Source organism: Acomys minous (genome assembly GCF_964271855.1).
Source record: "Acomys minous genome assembly, chromosome: 3".
Taxonomy (NCBI): Eukaryota; Metazoa; Chordata; class Mammalia; order Rodentia; family Muridae; genus Acomys; species Acomys minous.
In genome coordinates this window covers 57,074,812-57,093,163 of record NC_140485.1, presented here as the reverse complement: position 1 = coordinate 57,093,163, position 18,352 = coordinate 57,074,812, and the positions used below count along the sequence as shown (strand labels likewise).

General features: G+C 55.1%; 1 protein-coding gene across 1 annotated transcript; it reads right to left on the bottom strand.

The window, feature by feature from the left end:
• Window positions 1-7,370: 7,370 nt before the first annotated feature.
• On the bottom strand, window positions 7,371-16,714 carry EEF1A2 (eukaryotic translation elongation factor 1 alpha 2). The gene is made up of 8 exons (XM_084775002.1): window positions 16,371-16,714; window positions 14,913-15,128; window positions 13,289-13,468; window positions 12,461-12,757; window positions 10,883-11,033; window positions 9,228-9,484; window positions 7,968-8,202; window positions 7,371-7,642 (listed from the first exon to the last, which is right to left on the bottom strand). Exons 2-8 carry the CDS (start codon window positions 15,054-15,056, stop codon window positions 7,515-7,517), a joined length of 1,392 nt encoding a protein of 463 aa, XP_084631128.1. The 5' UTR covers window positions 15,057-15,128; window positions 16,371-16,714; the 3' UTR covers window positions 7,371-7,514.
• Window positions 16,715-18,352: the final 1,638 nt, after the last annotated feature.

Here is an 18,352-nt window from a genome sequence, read left to right as displayed (position 1 = left end):
TTGGAGTTCCTTCCCCCAACTGATTCTTACCCTCAGAGAAAGTTAGCAAGTGCTCCGCCAGTGGATGGATGACCTGAGAAGGCTCAACAGGAGCTTCCGCCTTTTCCTGTGAACGCTGTGGCTACAGCCCAGCATCCAGGAAGTTCACCATCCTCTATTGCCAGAGCCAAGGTGGCACTAAGGCAGGGCCATGCCTATACAAAATGTGGCCTCCGGGGACTCTGTAGCTCTTTCAAGTAGGGTGACCTTAAGCAGTCAGTCCAAGGGCTAGATCCAATCTGTTGTGTCTCCCGTGTTGATTTGTTGATGTCCTACCCCAAACTGAGGGTGCATGTGCATGGATGGCCCCAGGGAAAAGCCTATGGTGAAGATGGGATCCAGGCACCGTCCAAGGCTAAGGGAAGAGCTAAGGCCTCGGTACCTTCCCTGCTCTCTGTCACCTGAGGCCACAGGAGAGCTTGCAGGCCCACAGGCAGATCCTCCTGTATATCTATCTATTCCTTGGCTTCCACCTCAAAAACTGGGAAATAGAGTTCTCTGTTTAGAGTCCTGAGCGCAGGCTCTTCTGCCGCAGCTGCCAACAAAGCCCCCAGTCTAGAGAGAATCACAGCCTCCTCTTAGGACAAATGGCAAAGCAGCCTGGCCTTCCTACCCATGTCTAGTTGCCTATTGGCAGGAGGGTGCCCACAGGGACCTAATACCCAGCATATACACCCATCTCTTCCATGGTCCCAATGTAGGCCTCCCCGTGGCCATAGCAGAGGAAGAAATGCTGTATAAGCCAAGGCTGGCTCTTAGGAACAAGACAGTAAAATGTGCAGTGCAGAGAGGCTACCTGTCCCCAAGAGTAACATAAGTCACAGTTAATACTGCCGCCTTCACAGGCCTGAAAACCTGCTAGACCATCATCTTTACTGGGACATTTTTGGTTTCACCATGGTGGGGGCCGGTGGGGGGGGGGAGAGGCAGATGTCACAACCTCAAGTAGGTGGGGACTAAGGATGATGCCAAAGTCCAGATTTATCACCACCCCACACACAGGAGAGGTACTCAGCCCAGATGTCAGTGGCACTAAAGTTTGGGCTTTCTCTTTTTCTCCCTCCAAGCCCTCTCATATAGCTCTCCTTGCTCTCTTTCAAATGGTAGCTCTCATGGTTCTAGAAGGCGCCATGCCAGCTTCCAAAGAATGGAAGCAGCCAGCAGTCAGTCCTACCCAGGGACGATGCCTGCGACCCGCACGATGACCCTCATGGTTCAGTGTGCAGTGGTGAGCACTCCTTGATGGAAACCAGCAGCTCTCTTATTGGACTTAAAACTCATTCAACAAGAAGGGAATCGTGCTTAGTGTTGGAAACCTAACCAACCACATAGGGCTAGTGAAGTCACAGATCTCAGAGGGGAACCTACAGCCACCACTTTTGTAAATCAACATAACCCCTAACTGCACTCTAAATATTTGCCCTTGTCTCCATGGATAAGTGTAGCTCTCACCCTTTGCCTAGGAAACATCTCCTTCTAACAGACTGACACCATTACAGAAAACTACAACCAATCAGAAGGTAGAGTTTCAAAGCCCAGTCCCAACAGACAATTCTACAAGACAACCAACTCGGGCAGGAGAGATGTCTCAGAGGTTGAGAGCACTGCATGCTTTCCCAAAGGTCATGAGTTCAATTCCCAGCAAGCACATGATGGCTCACAACCATCTATAATGAGATCCAGTGTTCTCTTCTGGCGTGCAGGTGTTACATGCAGGCGGAGCACTGTGTACATAATAAATAAATCTTTTTTTTTTTTTAAAGAAAAACTAACTCCTGCACGCAAGGGTCAAGGAAACATAGTGGAAAGGGGAGCGGAAAGATTGTGAGAGCCATAGGATCAGGGAGCTTTCTGTGGGACTGTCATCTCCTAGTAATGTCAGAACTATAGCCTTTCTTAGCATGTACCTGTTTCTTTGTGGTGCATACCTATGCGTAACTTGACATGAGATAGCCAAAATAAGCAGAGCTGCTCTCACCACCCGCCAGCACTGCTCTGAGAATGCCAAAGCCAAGAGAGGATGAAAGAGGGCAGAGAGCAGGCATGTGAAAGCCCGTCCCTAAGAAGCACTTTGGGGACATCAGCAAGGACTGGCGTGATCCCAGCATCCGACTTCAGCAAAGCAACTGCAGGGTTTCTGTCCTCAGGCTTAGTGGGGGAAAACATGCTACTTTGAGAGCCCTGCAGGACGGTGGGGCCCCGGCCCTGTGCTTCACAGGGATGAGCTTAGCTTCCAGGTGTGGTTCTGGGGAGGTCTCGAAGCCTCTGTGCCTTTGTTTCTTTTCCTGTAATGGGAATAAGACAATCACATTGCACGGTTCTAATGACAGCGGAGTGAGATTTGTGCAGTATTGAGATGATGCCTTGCAGAAGAAGAGGTGTTATGTAAGTGTTAAGGTAAAAATAAATGAGCCGACTCGGGCTGGCTAGGCGCATCTCCGACAGGCTCTGCCTTCCTCAGCACTCGGGACAAAAAGCGAGGGCACCAGGAACGCATCAGGGAAGAAAGCCAGTGAGAGGGTACCAAAGGCAGCCGAGGTACCAGATGGGGCAGCCTCAACCTTCTAGGAGGTGGGACTATAAGAAAGAGCCGTGCAAGCCTACGGCCCACATCACGCCCTGCACAGCCTGGGCTGGAGGAGGCTGCCTTACCACCCAGGGTGCTGGCACTTAGAACGAGGCAGGGCGGCAGCCCTTTTTGGGCATCTTCGGGGACACAAGGAGATAAAGTGAGCTTCCCCCTGCCCCATGAGCCCCACCCTAGACCCATTATACAAGCTCTGCTTGTAGCTGCACCCCCAGCTCCTTCTGTACTCTCATCTCCTGTTGTACCCCCAGGCTCAGCTACACCTCCAGCTCCTACTAGAGCCCCCAGCCGTGTTGTATCCTACTCCTGCTACACCCCCAGTTTCTACTATAGTCCCTAATTCCTGGTGCACCCCAGTTCCTGCTCCACCCTCAGATCCCGCTATACCCCCAGCTCCCACTGTGCTCTCATCTCCTGCTCTGTCACTAGCTCCAGCCTGTGTAGCCTGTCCCCTCAGAAGAAAAGGGCCCTTAGGGACAGCAGCCTTCCCGGTCCTTGGGGCTGTAGCATCTTCCAAAGAACAGAGCGAGCCAGTGCCGAGAGGATGAGGGAACTGCAGCCAGATAGAGGCCAACGCCTACGCTGTAGCCAGGACAAAGGCCTCATCACCTGCCTTCCTCCTTCCAGCCACCTGGGGACAGAGAATGAACACGTAGGACTCCGCACACGCTCACTCTAGCCCTAGTGATTCCCGTCGGACACAGACCCTCCATCTAAACCCTGACTCTGACTTGGTGGGACTGAGCTGACCAGCACACCAGCAGGAACCACGGCCAATGCCACGCCCAAGCAGCTCTTGGCCTCATACAGACTCAGTGGCCTTGTTGCTGCCTGTGGCCTCCTTCGTCTCCTCCTAGACAATCCATTGGGCACAGCAAAGGAAGCCAGAACTGAGTCAGCACCTCGCAGCTCCTCCAGGCACTCGCTCATCATCTCTGAGGAAGGGATTTTCCTCTCGCCAATAGACAGTGTCTAGAGGTGGACACCAGGCCCATGTACGTGCAGTACGGCCCTCCTGATCCACACTAGCCCCATACGTGCTGTTGGTGCTGTTGTAGCTCCTTGGTGCTGTTTTAGTCCAGCCACCCAGAAGGCTCGTCCTAGCCAGTCATCCCCAACTCAGCCAGCAGCAGAGGAAAAGCTAAAACACGGGCATGAAACTGGTCTCCATGTGTGCATGCACATACACCTATACACAAAACATATGCTGGTAAGCAAACATGATCACACAGGCAAACACAAGTGCAAGTGTGTGCTGCCTCTAACATGTATCAGACATCCCTTCGGGTCCTCTGCTACACAGCTCTGCATATGTGCAGCTCCACACCCAGGGTACACCCACACAGGCCCAGGCCCACGCCAAGCACAGATCGGCACACCCACAATCCTATTCAGACGCTCCAGTGGGTACCCACAGCTACCCTCACAAAAGGTCATTACTGTAATCACAGCATGCGAAAAGCTCCCGGGTCAAAAGCTCAGCCCTTAAAAGAGGGCTCAGAAGCCACCATCCATAAAGCAGGCTGTCACCCTTGGGATCCTGGAGAAGGAAAGAAAGGCCCCTCTACAAACATTACAGAAGAGTGCAACATCCCTGGGGATGCCAGGCAAGAGACAAACCGTATTTGGCCAACTCAACAACCCTGAGGCCTATCAACCCCGTCGATGCCTCATGCATCTTTCAGAGGCCTTCAAAGTGTGCATGGAGGCTGGTGGTCCATGTTGGTGGACTTTGCTGTAAATTATTCACTAACCCAGCACAGGGTGGCATTCTTCAGCCCTCACCCCAACCCATACACTGCCTTCTGAAATGTGTCTCCGGTCTGTGTCCCCTACCCCAGAGGCTGCTCTCATGGTCACCTTCCTAAGCCTCAGTTTCCCTTCAGCCAAACAACAATCCCAACCCTGAAACTGTCACCCCTTTGGGGGCCCTGGGCATTCTCAGTTAGGATAATGTATCATTATATTCCTAGCTAGCTTGTACCTGTCTACCCTGACCCTGACCCTGACCCCGACCCTGACCCCTACCCTTACCCTTACCCTTACCCTAACCCTAACCCTAACCCTAGCTTGTTGTACCAGCCTACTCTGTACCCTCAAGCCAGTGTCCAGGAGCCAGCCTTCAGTCTCCCTGTGTGTGCCACCTTTCCTCAGCTCCCACTTGCCATGAGTTCTCTCTGGTCTAAGTTCCTCTCCAACCTGGGCCTGGCATCCCAGGCAACAGCAGAGGCGTGGGATGTACAATGGTTGCCGTGTGGTCACACTTCAAACCAGAGCTGGGCGTCCCTCTGGCCAGCAGATGCATCTCTCACCACTTTATCTTTCAGCTCTGATGTCTGGCCAATGGCCGCTGCCTTCTGATGTTCCTCCTGGCCTAAGTGTGGGCAGCTCCTGGAATTTCCCAGGAGCCCAGTGGGAAGTGGAAAATCAGTCCTTGCCCTCTGAAGTGGGATATAGGTGGGATGGTCATAAGGGACCCCCCAACTCGGAGGTCATAAGGAACATCCTGGCAGTCTCAGAGGTGACCACATGTGTTGGCCCCACAGACTACAGACACCAAGAGCTCAGCTCAGATTTCTGTCTCCTCCAGTCCACCATGGAGTTCCGCCCTGAACTGGAGCAGACTACAGTAAGGCCCATATCCCTTCAGGCTTCAGATGCAGGATCTGTGCCTTCATCGTCACCACAAGGCTTGGAGCTTGGGGCCCAAGGCTTGAGACTTTCCCTAGACGCTCCACCCTCTAGGCCACCAGAGTCACCAGTCAGTTACCAATGACTCCAGTGGGGACCAGGACCGCAGTCACCCATCTTCAGACCTCCAGAGAATCCTTGGAGTATGTCTGCCTGGTGAAGAACAGTGTGTCCCAGCATGTGCCACTGTGAGAGCTGGGCCAACCTGTAGTATCTTTTGGGTAGCCAGGGTTCCCGGAAGAGACCAAACTTTGCTATAGCAACTAGGAGCAGGAGGATGAGGCAGGGTCTCCAGCCAGGGGCTGTTTCTCACATTTGTCCTGTCTCAGGCTAATGAGTTTCCTTGATTTTCTCAATTCTAAGACGACTGAGTGGTAAGACAGCTTCCTGTGATTGACACCTGATCCCTCCTGTCAGTAATGGTGGCCCAGGAAAGACCCAGAATTGGACGGATGTCCAGGAGACACCTGGTGTCCTTGGATAGAGTCCATCAGACAAAATACAGGACACCCAAATCAGAATTCCAGATAAACAATGAACTCCTTTTTACTACATCTGTCTTAAACGTTTTATATTTAAAAGTGTCTGATATTCATCTAAAGTTTAGATTCCACCTGGGGATCTGTATCCAGTGCCAGAGGCCTGACATTCATTAGTTCAAATCCACCCTGTGTGGGTCTGTGGTCTGTCACCACAGCCCTGGTCAACACCTTCCCAAACACAGCACTGCCTGGCCATGCAGGCCTTTCCTCCCGTCCCTTCCCAACTTCATGGGTGCTGAGGTGCCGCCGTTCTGCTCTGTGGCTAGGTAGGCGAACTCTTCGAGCTGTGTGCCCATTTCTTTGGATGTCAGAATTGCCCACCACAGCTTCTCTCTCTCTCTCTCTCTCTCTCTCTCTCTCTCTCTCTCTCTCTCTCTCTCTCTCTCTCTCTCTCTCTCTCTCTCTCTCCACCTAGCATAGAAGGTATCAGGAGCCTGACACCCGAAGCCTGGAGCGGTGGCAACGAGGTGCAAGGAAGGGTTCTGAAGATGCGATTGAGAAGGTGGAAGGTTACCTGGGTTCTCCGGATATGCGCCAAGTGCAGTCACAGGTGTCCTCATAGGAGAGACAGAGACTGCAGGGGTCGGGCCACTAGCCCAGGCCCACACATGCCAACAAAGCCAGGAGAACAGTGACAGAACAACTACAGTGGTTTCCCCTCTGCCCAGTGGGACTGACCGCACCATTATCTGGCTACAAAGTCACACTGTGTGGCCGGTTGCTGTACACCAAGGAGACTGACCCAAGGGGACCTTGTGGGAACACTAAGAATCAGTACCCTGCCTGTCCATCGAAGGCATGGCTCTGGGACAGGTGGGCCAACCCCAGCCCACCTGACATAAGTCACTGGCCTCCTGGCTTCCTGGGGGGTAGATGTTGCTGCAATTTAAAGGTTGAGGATCTGGGCCAAGAGGCAGAACAGACATGGGGCTGGCTCAGCAGGAAGGTGTGGGAGCAAGCCGGGCTTCTGTCAGAACCCAAAAACCTAGGGGAAAGAAGTGTGTGCCCACTCGTGGGGAGTTCTCAGGTCTCACGGTTCCTTGGGGGTGGGGGTGGGGAGGCCATCAGGATACCCAGCCACAGTTTTGGTTCTATGATTGGTCTTGCACATCTCACCTAGGTCCTGCACATCCCACCGAGGCACCTAAAACGGGTCTTAGACATCAAAGCCATTTGGCCTTTCAATCCTCACCTAGCTGTGGGGTTCCCAGCACCCACGCAGAGGGCCCCCAACCGCCTGCCCATGAAGCCTAGGAGGGCAGCTGGCTAGGTCACCTGGCAGCGGTGAAAGGTGCCAGACCGAACACCTTGGACAAGGGGACTTTGAGAAACAGAGCCCCAGCAGTAGACACACACGTCTCTGGGGTCGCTCAGTTTATTGGGAAAACGGGCACTGAGCGTGGTGAGCGCTGGCGCGGAAGCCTGGGGCAGGGGGCGCTTTTCCTCTTGAAGAATTTCCACTGGACCTTGATGGCGAGCATCCAGTCGCTGACGTAGAGCCTCTTACAAGCGGAGGTGCAGACATGCGCCTGGCGGGGGGGCGGGGCGGAGGGACCGCGCCTGGGGCGGGGGAGGGGGCGGGGCCAGTGCCGGGGGCGGGGCTGGGGGCGCGGCGCGGCGCCGTCCGGGAGGGCCACGCCGCGGGCGCCCGCGCTTCACTTGCCGGCTTTCTGTGCCTTCTGTGCAGACTTGGTGACCTTGCCGGCGCCGCCGCTCTTCTTCTCCACGTTCTTGATGACTCCCACGGCCACAGTCTGCCGCATGTCGCGCACCGCGAAGCGGCCTGCGGGGAGGGATGCGTAAACTGCGGGGGGCGCCCAGGATGCTGTGCGCAGGTGCATTGGGCGTCCACGACCGCAGTGGACCAGAGCCCCCTAGCCTGGAACAGCTACAAGGACGTGGTTCTTCAGTTAGAGCAGGCTAGGCCATTTTGCCCTGAGGGACGGGGAGTCGGGGGTGGGGAAGCATCACTGGACTTGCTGGTGGCCACGGGAAACAGTAGTGAAGGAACCCCTGACCCCATTGTAAAAGAAGGCCTGCACAGCATTGGCCCCAGCGAGGACGGATCAACCACTACCTTGGGTTACACCTTTGGTCACCCGGCTCACCAAGGGGTGGGTACTGTGAGAAGCTCTCCACACACATGGGTTTTCCGGGGACCATCTCAACAATGGCTGCATCACCAGACTTCAGGGACTTGGGGTTGTCCTCCAGCTTCTTGCCAGAACGCCGGTCAATCTTCTCCTTCAGCTCAGCAAATTTGCAGGCAATGTGGGCCGTGTGACAGTCGATAACAGGCGAGTAGCCAGCACTGATTTGCCCAGGGTGGTTCAGGATGATGACCTGGGAGCAGAGTTGAAGGCAGCCATGAGGCAGGTCTCCTGGGACAGGACCAGGATTAGGTGGGGTGGGTCCAGTCACCTCCTGACCCCCCATGTTTCTGTGCAAGGAATGCTCAGGCCGCAGGGACCCCACTCATACCCCCCAACGCCTTGCTAATCCTGTAGCAAACCATTAGGCAGTCAACAGATAGCTGCACCGTTTGAAAGGTCTAGGGTGGCACGGACACATTGCACAGCCAGGAAAAAGACTGGACCTCAGCTACAGTGCTCCTGTTACATTTCAATAACACTGTTCTAAAAAGTCTTGGCCCATGAAGAGGTGATCAAAAGAAAGTTCAATAAAAATGTAGAGAAGGAGGCTAGCAAGATGACTCTGTGGGCAAAGGAAGGTGCTTGCTGCCGGGCCTTAAAGACCTGACTTCAGTCCCTGGGGAGCCACATGATGGAAGGAAAGAACTGATTCCCAAGTTGCCCCCTGCCCTCCACACATACACTGTGGCTCTCTCTCTCTCTCTCTCTCTCTCTCTCTCTCTCTCTCTCTCTCTCTCTGTCTCTCTCTGTCTCTCTCTCTCTCTCTCTCTCTCTCTCTCTCTCTCTAGTTTTTTTTTTTTTTTTTTAATTAAGAAAGAAAGTCTAAGCCAGGCGTGGTGGCAGAGGCAGGCAGATCCCCTGTGAGTTCGAGGCCAGCCTGGTCTACAAAGCGAGTCTAGGACAGCCAAGGCTACACAGAGAAACCCTGTCTCAAAAAACAACAACAAAAGAAAGTCTACCGTGACACCCCAAGCAATAAGCTAATAAGAACATTTTTAAAAAGCCAGATATTCCAGGGTAGGAGTGCCCAGAGAGGCCAGAGGCTCTGCTTACCTGCTGATGACTTTGAACACTGAGTGGCCTTAGGGTGAAATGTAGGGCTTTCCCCTTTGGTGCCAGGTGAAGGGCCAGCAACCACTGTTCTCTAGATACCCCAGCCCGTCTCTCCCCCTGTTCTGAGAAGGAATGCCCACACACACTAGTGCAACCACAAACCTGGGAGGTGAACTGGGCAGCCTCCTGAGGGGGATCAGATTTGCTGTCCCCACAGACGTTGCCCCGGCGGATATCCTTGACGGACACGTTCTTCACGTTGAACCCGACATTGTCACCAGGCAGGGCCTCGCTGAGTGCCTCATGGTGCATTTCCACAGACTTTACCTCTGTGGTGATGTTGACTGGTGCAAAGGTCACCACCATACCAGGCCGAAGGATACCAGTCTCCACGCGGCCCACAGGCACGGTCCCAATGCCTGGGCCAAGAGAGGGGACTGTGAGAGAGCAGCATAGAGGAAGGGTGCGGGCCAAGCATGCAAACAGAGAGCCTGAAAGTAGACAGAGCTCGGGGCTTGTTCCTCTTTCAAGGGGACAATGGAAGAGATAAGGAGATGGGCGGAGAGAGAGGCTGGAGAGATGGCTCAGTGGTTAAGAGCACTGCCTGCTCTTCCAGAGGACCTGCGTTCAAATCCCAGCAGTCACATAGCAGCTCACAACTGTCTGTAACTCCAAGATCTGACACTCTCACACTAACGCACATAAATTAAAGTTAAATAAAATGTTTTTTTTTTTAAATAAGGGAATAAGAGACTGAGTCAGAGTTCCCAGGATTCAATGACAAGGGACAGAGTAGAGAAGGGAGGAACATGAGATTGCCTCTCCCTACAGGACAGTCATCCCTCAGAGGGAGCATCACAAGCACTCCTCCTCTCTCTAAGAGGCCCTGGCTGTGGTATGTTATACCACACAGGACTCCCCTAGTCCCACTGCAGCGCTGTGGCTCTGCCACTGAAGAGGCATCTGGCCCAAGCACTTCTGACTGGGCCTGCTCACACCGACAGTGTGATACCTAGAGCAGGGATACCTCGACGAGCAAGTGGCTGGGAGAGGAAGCGCTCCCCACCGTCTCCTGGCAATATGGGATAGCAGGAAACCCATCCGGTTTTGGTTTTTTGTTTTTTTTTTTTGCTCTACGCTGGAGTAAGCATGAGCGAACATGGTGTTCTCACCCCTCCCCCTTTGCTTGTGTCATATTTGGCTTTGGTTTCTATTAAACCACGACCTGCACTTCTCACTCCTGGTCTAGGACTGCCTCCTGTGAGACAGGCACCACCACCATCACCACCCACCCACATCCTCCAGGTGAAGTGTAAGTCAGTTCAGTGGGCGGGGGGGGGGGGGACGGGGACGGGAAAGGGATCCTACTGCTGGGAGGATGGATGGATGGGTGGAGATGGGTGGGAGGGATGGCTGAGTGGGTGTGTGGGTGGGGTGGCTAGATAGAACAAGAATCGAGAAGGGTGGCTGGGCGTGGTGGCGCACGCCTTTGATCCCAGCACTCGGGAGGCAGAGGCAGGTGGATCGCTGTGAGTTCGAGGCCAGCCTGGTCTACAAAGTGAGTCCAGGACAGTCAAGGCCACACAGAGAAACCCTGTCTCGGAAAGAAAAAAACAAAAACAAAAATAAAACAAAAAACAAACAAACAAAAGAATCAAGAAGGATGAGTAAATGGACAGGAGGAAGAGCACATGGTGGAGAGGTGGCGACAACCAGCCTGGGGGCTCCTTGTTGATGTTCTGGTCAAGGTTGGGGGCAGCCAGCGCTCGCAAGCACCCTCGGGGAGCAGTGAGCCCCAGTACTGGGCCCTCACTCACCACCAATCTTGTACACGTCCTGCAGTGGCAGGCGAAGGGGCTTGTCAGTGGGACGGGTTGGGGGCAGGATTGTGTCCAGGGCTTCCAGCAGGGAGACGCCACTGGCATTTCCTTCCTTGCGCTCCACTTTCCAGCCCTTGAACCATGGCATCTGGGCAGGAGAGGGGGGGGGGAGATGCAACTTATCGTAGAGAAAGCAGCCCCGCAAACTCTGCTGGCTACCAAGCTGTCTCCAAGGGCCTGTCACCACCACCACCGCCGCCACTGCCGCCACCGCCACTGCCACCACCACCACAAAGGCTCTCTGGACAGAGCTCCTCCTGGTCCACCTGCCACAGACAAGAAGCCAACCCACCCAAGAGGCTGTGTGTCCTCCTGCCTTAGTACTTATGACCAAGTCCCAGGCACCTTGGGTCAGCAGATGGCTCTCAAAGGATGTGTGGAGCCCCAGAGCTCAACAGAGCAGTAGGGAGCGGGGGATGGGGTGTCTGCTGATCCGAGGTCTCCGGGGGATTCTAAGGTCCTGATAATCATACATCAGCAAGAACCCCCAAATTCTGCCCTCATACCACCAGGCACTGGCTCCTCAGCTGTCTCCAGAGAGCCTGTCCCCATATCATGTCACTCACCGTAGGCAGTTGCCAAGCTGGCTACAGCTGAGTGCCCGCCTTTCTAGGACAGGGGTCTCCTCTGGATAGACCAAGGTCTGAGGCCCAGGCCCTCTCTGAAAAAATGTCCTCCTCTTCGCTCCCAAGTCAGAGGCCCAGAGCTGCAGACTATCTAAGCTTCAAGCTGCCACATAGCTGGCCAAGCCCTCGGTTCTCCAGGCCAGCCCCCGGGCATGCTTGCTTCCCAGACACCAGCCCACTTCAGACCTCAGGGGAGACAGCTAAGAAGGACGCTGTGGCTTTGCTGACCCTGCATAGTATTTAAAGACAGGACAAGCCAGGAGTGGTGGTGCAAAGCACAAAACACATCAGGAAATCCTGGGCCCGTTCTATGCCAGGAGACATTTATAGAAATACTGTAAAATCCAAATAAAAACACTGTAGCTTAGTTAATAATTTAGTATCGATAGGGTTCCATAATCTGCTAAAATTGTGTATGATGAGACAAAGTTTGAAAGAACATTCTTTTTCGGGAGGCAGAGGCAGGTGGGTCTCTGTGAGTTCGAAGCCAGCCTGATCTACAAAGTGAGTCCAGGACAGCCAAGAGAGCTACACAAGAGAAACCCCATCTCAGAAAACAAAACAAAACAAACAAAAAAGCCAGGACATCTTGGGAGAAATAAAAACTGACCTTCCCTCATCGTACGAGCCAGGGCCCAACAAGCAGTGTCTGTTAGGGATGGGTTGGGGAAACCAGCGCTTGCTAGAGAAGGAAAGGCCTTCCTTTTCTGTTCTCATGGGGAGGCTGACCTAAAGGATCCCTTGTGTGGGTCCCTTACTAGGAGGTATCCCCAGGAGGCTGGTACCCATCACTACAGTGCTCACAGAAACCCAGCTAGACCAGAGGAAGCGTGGCCCACCCTGACTTGGAGCCCTGGGCCCTGCCCCCACCATTCCTACGTTCACTCACATTGGGTGAAGGCTCCAGCATGTTGTCGCCATGCCAGCCTGAGATGGGCACGAAGGGCACCGTGGCTGGGTTGTAGCCAATCTTCTTGATGTAGGCGCTGACCTCCTTGACGATCTCGTCGTAGCGCTTCTCACTGTAGGCTGGCTCCGTGGAGTCCATCTTGTTGACACCCACAATCAGCTGCTTCACACCCAGAGTGTAGGCCAGGAGTGCGTGCTCCCGGGTTTGCCCGTTCTTGGAGATGCCCGCCTCAAACTCGCCCACACCCGCCGCCACGATCAGCACAGCGCAGTCCGCCTGTCCAACAGGTCAGACACAGTGAGCCCCTGGCCCTGCCTTTTACCTCCCCCTGCCACCCACAAGATGGGGTCCGGGTAGTTATTCTGGGGATGAAGACCTGGGGATGAAGAGGGTCTCCACCTCTAGAGTAGCAGGGGACTCTTCCACCAGGACCCCAAGTCAAGGAAGGCCAGAATTAGCCATTGGCTCTACCAGCAGCAGCAAGCTGTGCGGCCATGGATGAGCCGCTTGGCCGCTCTGCCCGCGACTGGCTGGTCTAAGTGCTTTTCTAGCCAGTCTCACTGTCCCGACATGGCCTCTTCTATAAAAATCTGCCTGTGAAAGGCATGCCTACATTCTTCCCCTCTGTCTGTCTGCTGGCCCCAACAGTGGCGGGGCGACCCCTCAGACACCCCCATTTATCTGATATATAAGCGCCGACTCAATTCTTGAGGGGATTCCGTGCCAAACAGGATGGAGGTGACCACCTGGATGGGGCTGTGTCCTGGCAGGAAGTGCAAGCACCAGAGGCCCGCCCTCCCCGCACACCTGGGACGTGCCGGTGATCATGTTCTTGATGAAGTCCCGGTGGCCTGGGGCATCGATGATGGTAATGTAGTACTTGGTGGTCTCGAACTTCCAGAGGGAGATGTCGATCGTGATGCCCCGCTCCCGCTCTGCCTTCAGCTTGTCCAGCACCCAGGCGTACTTAAAGGAGCCCTTCCCCATCTGGAAGGGCAGGACACGGGACTCAGGGCTCACATCTACCTGCCAGGCCTGCCCTGGGCCACGGGAGCAGGCGTGAGAGGTGACAGACAGCTTGGCACCTTGAACCAAGGACCTCTGCCCCATCTCTCTGGTGCTGATACCCAGACCCTGCTCTGCCACCCAGTCCCCACCCTCAGTCCCATCCTAAAATGGCTGTGGACACACAAGTCCCCCAGCAGAGGGCGTGAGGGTCTGCGAGTTGCCAAACCTAATTAAACTCCTCCCTCCGTGAGGCTATTGGATGTTCCTCCCACCCAGCCAATTAGAGGTGAACTATCTCATTAGGGTTGGGACTGTTGAATAAAAAATCCTCTCTGAGTTATTATTTCAAAAAAAAAAAAAAAAAGGAAAAATCTAAAAATAAATAAATTGCTCAAAGTTTTGAGAAAAGTCCGGCTTTCCAGCTCTTTCTATATAGCTGGGGCATCTCCCCTCTCACCCTTGTGCCAAAACAAGAGAAGTTGGAACACCCCTTCACCCCCACCCACCACCCACCCCACTAAGAGTGAGGCTGGCTGCTCTCTGCTAACTTGTGCCAGGGTGAGGCGACCTGGACCACAGCTGTGTTCATTGCTCCGCTGAACAGAATCTCACATGACTGGCTTCTGCATTCCAAGGATGCTGCCCAGCCGGAGGGGCCACCCAGACAGAACCAGACAAAACCTAGCTGGGACCCAGGTGGCCTTCAATACCTCAGCCCCCTGCTACCCCCTCCGCCTCAGCACAATCCCCAAAGGGCAAAAGCACCAGGCTTAGACACACAGAACTGTGGCTTAAAACTCCACATACACACTGGGTGGAGTTCAGCACAGTCGCTGTCCTCAGTCTATATTAACCCCTAGCCAGGAGTCAGGGCTTTTCTCAGAACGATCAAGGTTAGAGGCACAGAAGAGAATCCAGTTAAAACCACTGCTCATCCATTCATAGGTCTGATCCAGGAACAGGCTACCAAGACACAACACACACACACACACACACACACACACACACACACACACACACACACACACTCCAGGCACCATGCTGCACCAGCAACCTTCCCCAGCTTATCTGAAGAAAGTGGAGCTGGCGAGCCTGCTGCCCCGTCAATCAGCTATTAATAGCATCCTTGAGCCCTGGCTGTTGCGAGACAAGTGGGGGCAGCACACATCCAGTCCAGCTTCAGCCCAGGGGAGCAAGAAGATAAGGCTTGAGGGCCCTCTGGCACTGGCCCACTGAGACAAGAGTCCAGAGCCTTCTGGTGGACCTGGGCAGGACACAAACTCCCCCCTCCCTCAGTAGGAAACAAATCCAGCAACATTCTCAGAGGGAGACTGCCCTGTTACCCCCAATCACTAAACACCCATATCCCTTGCGCTTACAGACTTAAACTGAGCAACGAAAGCACCAGGCCCGTGGTGCTCACCTCTGCTGCCTCCTTCTCAAACTTCTCAATGGTCCGCTTGTCGATGCCCCCGCATTTGTAGATGAGGTGACCTGTCGTGGTGGACTTGCCTGAGTCCACATGGCCAATGACCACAATGTTGATGTGTGTCTTCTCCTTGCCCATTCTGCCTGGGTGAGGGAGGGGCTGGCACTGTGGGAGCTCTGGCTTGGGTTGAGGTTATGCTGGGCAGGAACTCTGTGGGGCCAGGGACAAGGGAGACAGATGATTCGGAGGCCAGGGAGGAGCCTAGCAGAGTTTGCTCCCCCCCCCCCCAGGCTTCAGCTGAGCTTGAATGGGGATGAATGATGGCACCCCTACCCCCACTCCCACCCCCACCCCTGTCCTAGCCCAGTCCAGCCAGGTTGCACTCACAAGCCACCTGTTTCTTTACCCTCCACCTTAGCCCAAATGGTTTGTGGGGGTGTCGATTTGGAGGAAAGTTTCTTAAGGAAGGGTTAATCAGGTCTGGACATCACAGAGCAGCAGACTGAGGGAGCCCCTGGAGCAGCTAAGAGCCCTGTGATGAGTCACTGTGCCCAGCTCTACAGTGCCTTGTCCTCCCTGTCCTCAATGCTGCTGCCGCCACAGCCACCACCACCGCCGCCACCACCACCCCCAGACACACACACAGTCCAGGGAGGGACACTGCCCTACCCCCATCTGCTGCCACCATGAAGAGAAGGCCAGCACTCCTCAAGCCCTCCTCAGGCAAGGACGCCATCTTCCTCTCTGCCCACAGGCTGGCAGGGGGAGATAGCTGGATGGTACCCAGGCATGGGCCCAGAATAGCACAAGCTCTCCCCACAGGCAGAGGGCAGCCATCAGGGGCAAGAGGTGAGTGTCCTGTTCTAGCCCGAGGAATAAAAAAAAAAATCCCACCCTGGCCTTCAGAGTGCCCTCGGAGATGCCCTTACCCTCTTCCCCTACCATCTGGTCCAGGCCCTGGCTCTCAGTACCTGCGCATCACAGAGGTCAACCGAGAAGCTCGGGCGGGGTGGGGGTGGGGAGTGCATCCTAGGGTGGGAGGCACATAGAACGAGACAGGGGTCCTCAGGTTTCACCACCTCCTCCGCCCTTCTCTGACAAATCACAGACACACCTCAGAGCCCCGAACCACACCAGCACCAGCACAGACCAGCCTGTCAAGCCCCGCAGCGCCCAGGCGGGCCCCAAGGTCACGGTGACAGCGTGACCGCAGGTTAGAGGAGAAGGCCCCCCACCACTGTCACCAAGTATACAATCGCCTAGGGGACCCATCGCCCAACTGCCACGGGGACCCACCATGCCCTGTCGAGAGACACCCCCCACCCCCAGCCCAGCGTTGCAGCCCAGCTAGGCGCCGCACGTCCCCCTCTCTACCCTGGGATGGATTCCCAGGGAGGCGAACCCTGGGTGGAAACCTAAGCAAGGATCTCGGACTGGGATGTGCGTCCTTACCCAGAGCCGAGGTCTCAGTCAGAGGGACTGGTGGCGACGGCGACGGCGGTTTTATCTCTCCAGGAGGGGGTCCACCTATTGACGGTGCCGGCGCAATGCACTGCGCCCCTGCAGTACGGCAATGCGGTACCGGCGGGGGGAGGCGGGCGCCAGGAGGCTGGCAGATGGGGTGCGAACGATGCGATGCGCGGACGCAGGGGCCACGCACCCACCGGCGCGGGCCGGCGTAACGAGAATCCGAGAGGACGCAGCTGCAAAGATGCACCCGAGCGAGCTAGAGAGCGAGCGAGAGAACCAGCGAGAAGGCACAGACCAGGAGAGAAAAACAGGCAAAAGGGCGGTGCAGCGCGCAGAGGTGGGGGCAGGGAAACAGAGCCAGGAAAGGAGGGGCAGGGATGGAGAGAGGGGAAGGAAGCAGTAGACAGAGGAGCTGGGGTAGGAGGGAGGGAGAGAGGGAGGGAGGGAGAGAGAGAGAGAGAGAGAGAGAGAGAGAGAGAGAGAGAGAGAGAGAGAGAGAGAGAGAGAGAGAGAGAGAAAGAATCATCCAACATAAAGATGTCCCCAGAAGGTAGAACTCAAAACAGGGAGCCAGCAAGTGGAGGAGGGGGGGCAGGTCAAGGTCCCTGTAGGTCCTGATGTGGGGCATCCATTGCTGGCCCTGCTCACGCTGAGTGCCAGGAAACATGAAGTGTGGCTACCAGAGGCTTTCCAGGATGTAGTCCCCTTGGTACAGGCACCCTGTACCTGTACATGGCAAGCGGGTGAGGCCATCAGCCCAGATCCAACCTTGTTATCAAGACCCGGAAAGAGGCTTTTTCTACCTACGCCCTTAGGTGTGGGGAAATATGAAGCCCATTCCCAGAGTCCAAGCAAAGCCCTGGTTGCATTTCTGCCCAGACTGTCTCTGCTAAGGCCATCAAGCACATCCAAACAGAGCTCAGAACACCACCACCCCTCCCCAGCCCAGTCCTTGAGGTTTCTAGGATCGTCAAACTAGGGGGTTGCGGCCACAATGTATCATCAGGGGCGTCTTCGGAGACCCCTATCTTGTCATGTGACCCAGACATTACCATTTTCCACCTGCCACCTGTCCTCACCCAACCAGTCTTTGTCACTGCAGGGTTTGTAAGGCGGGTAGGAAGCGGAGGTCCCTTGGGTGTTTATGCTGAGTGACGGCAGGCCTATGCCTCTGTGTGGAATGGATCTAGACGCAGAAGGCCCAGGCCAGGGCCCAGCACCTCCTATTGAGGCAGTGCCCATGAACAGCCCCTGGAGGTGGGTGCCCACTGGGACAGCGACCAAGTGTGAAGAGGGAGTCAAGGCGAAGTGTGAGGGTCTGTCAGGCACTGAGGAGCCAGAGGCTAGGCAGGCCTCTCGGATGACCTGGCACTTTTGAAGACTGCTGAGACTGTCAACTGGGAGCCAGGAATTAAAAATAAACGCCTGGCAAGACATTAGCATTTTCCCCACCCACTTGCCCAACTCATCTCTCCACGGAATGGAATGCCTTCCTTCTTTCACGGAGATCAGGCCTGGTTTAGAGTTCAGGAGGCAGAATGAGCTCAGTAAAGGGGTCCAAAGCCCACCAGACACCCCCTCTCTACACAGTCTTCTTCTGTGTACACCTGGGAAGCAATGAACCAACAAGACCCAAGGCCAGGAGCTTGCCCACCTAGAGGACTGACCACTGGTGGCCAGAGGTCACATCCTGCCTGAAGAACCTATACATTGACTTGGGGAGGCAGGCCAAAAGTACCTCCCTGTCATTAGGACACACTTTCGCTACCAGTGCAGATCCCTGAAGCCTTCGTTGGTATGAGAGACCCTGGAATATGCGGAAAAGCAAATCTTCCAGAGGTAACAGTGCGGAGCATACTAACGCCACTGAGCAGCCCTGAGGCCAGCAGTCCCAACGCCACTAACCCAGCTGCATTAAGCAACTGAGCAGCTATTGGTTCCCTGTGCATGTGGGCTGGGACTGA

Coding starts and splice junctions, on each gene's coding strand:
- EEF1A2 (XM_084775002.1), bottom strand. CDS start 15,056: ATGGGCAAGGAGAAGACACACATCAACATTGTGGTCATTGGCCATGTG. Junction 13,469..14,912: donor TTGAGAAGGAGGCAGCAGAG/GTGAGCACCACG, acceptor CTGCCCTTCCAG/ATGGGGAAGGGCTCCTTTAA. Junction 8,203..9,227: donor CTGCCCAGTTCACCTCCCAG/GTTTGTGGTTGC, acceptor CTCTGCTCCCAG/GTCATCATCCTGAACCACCC.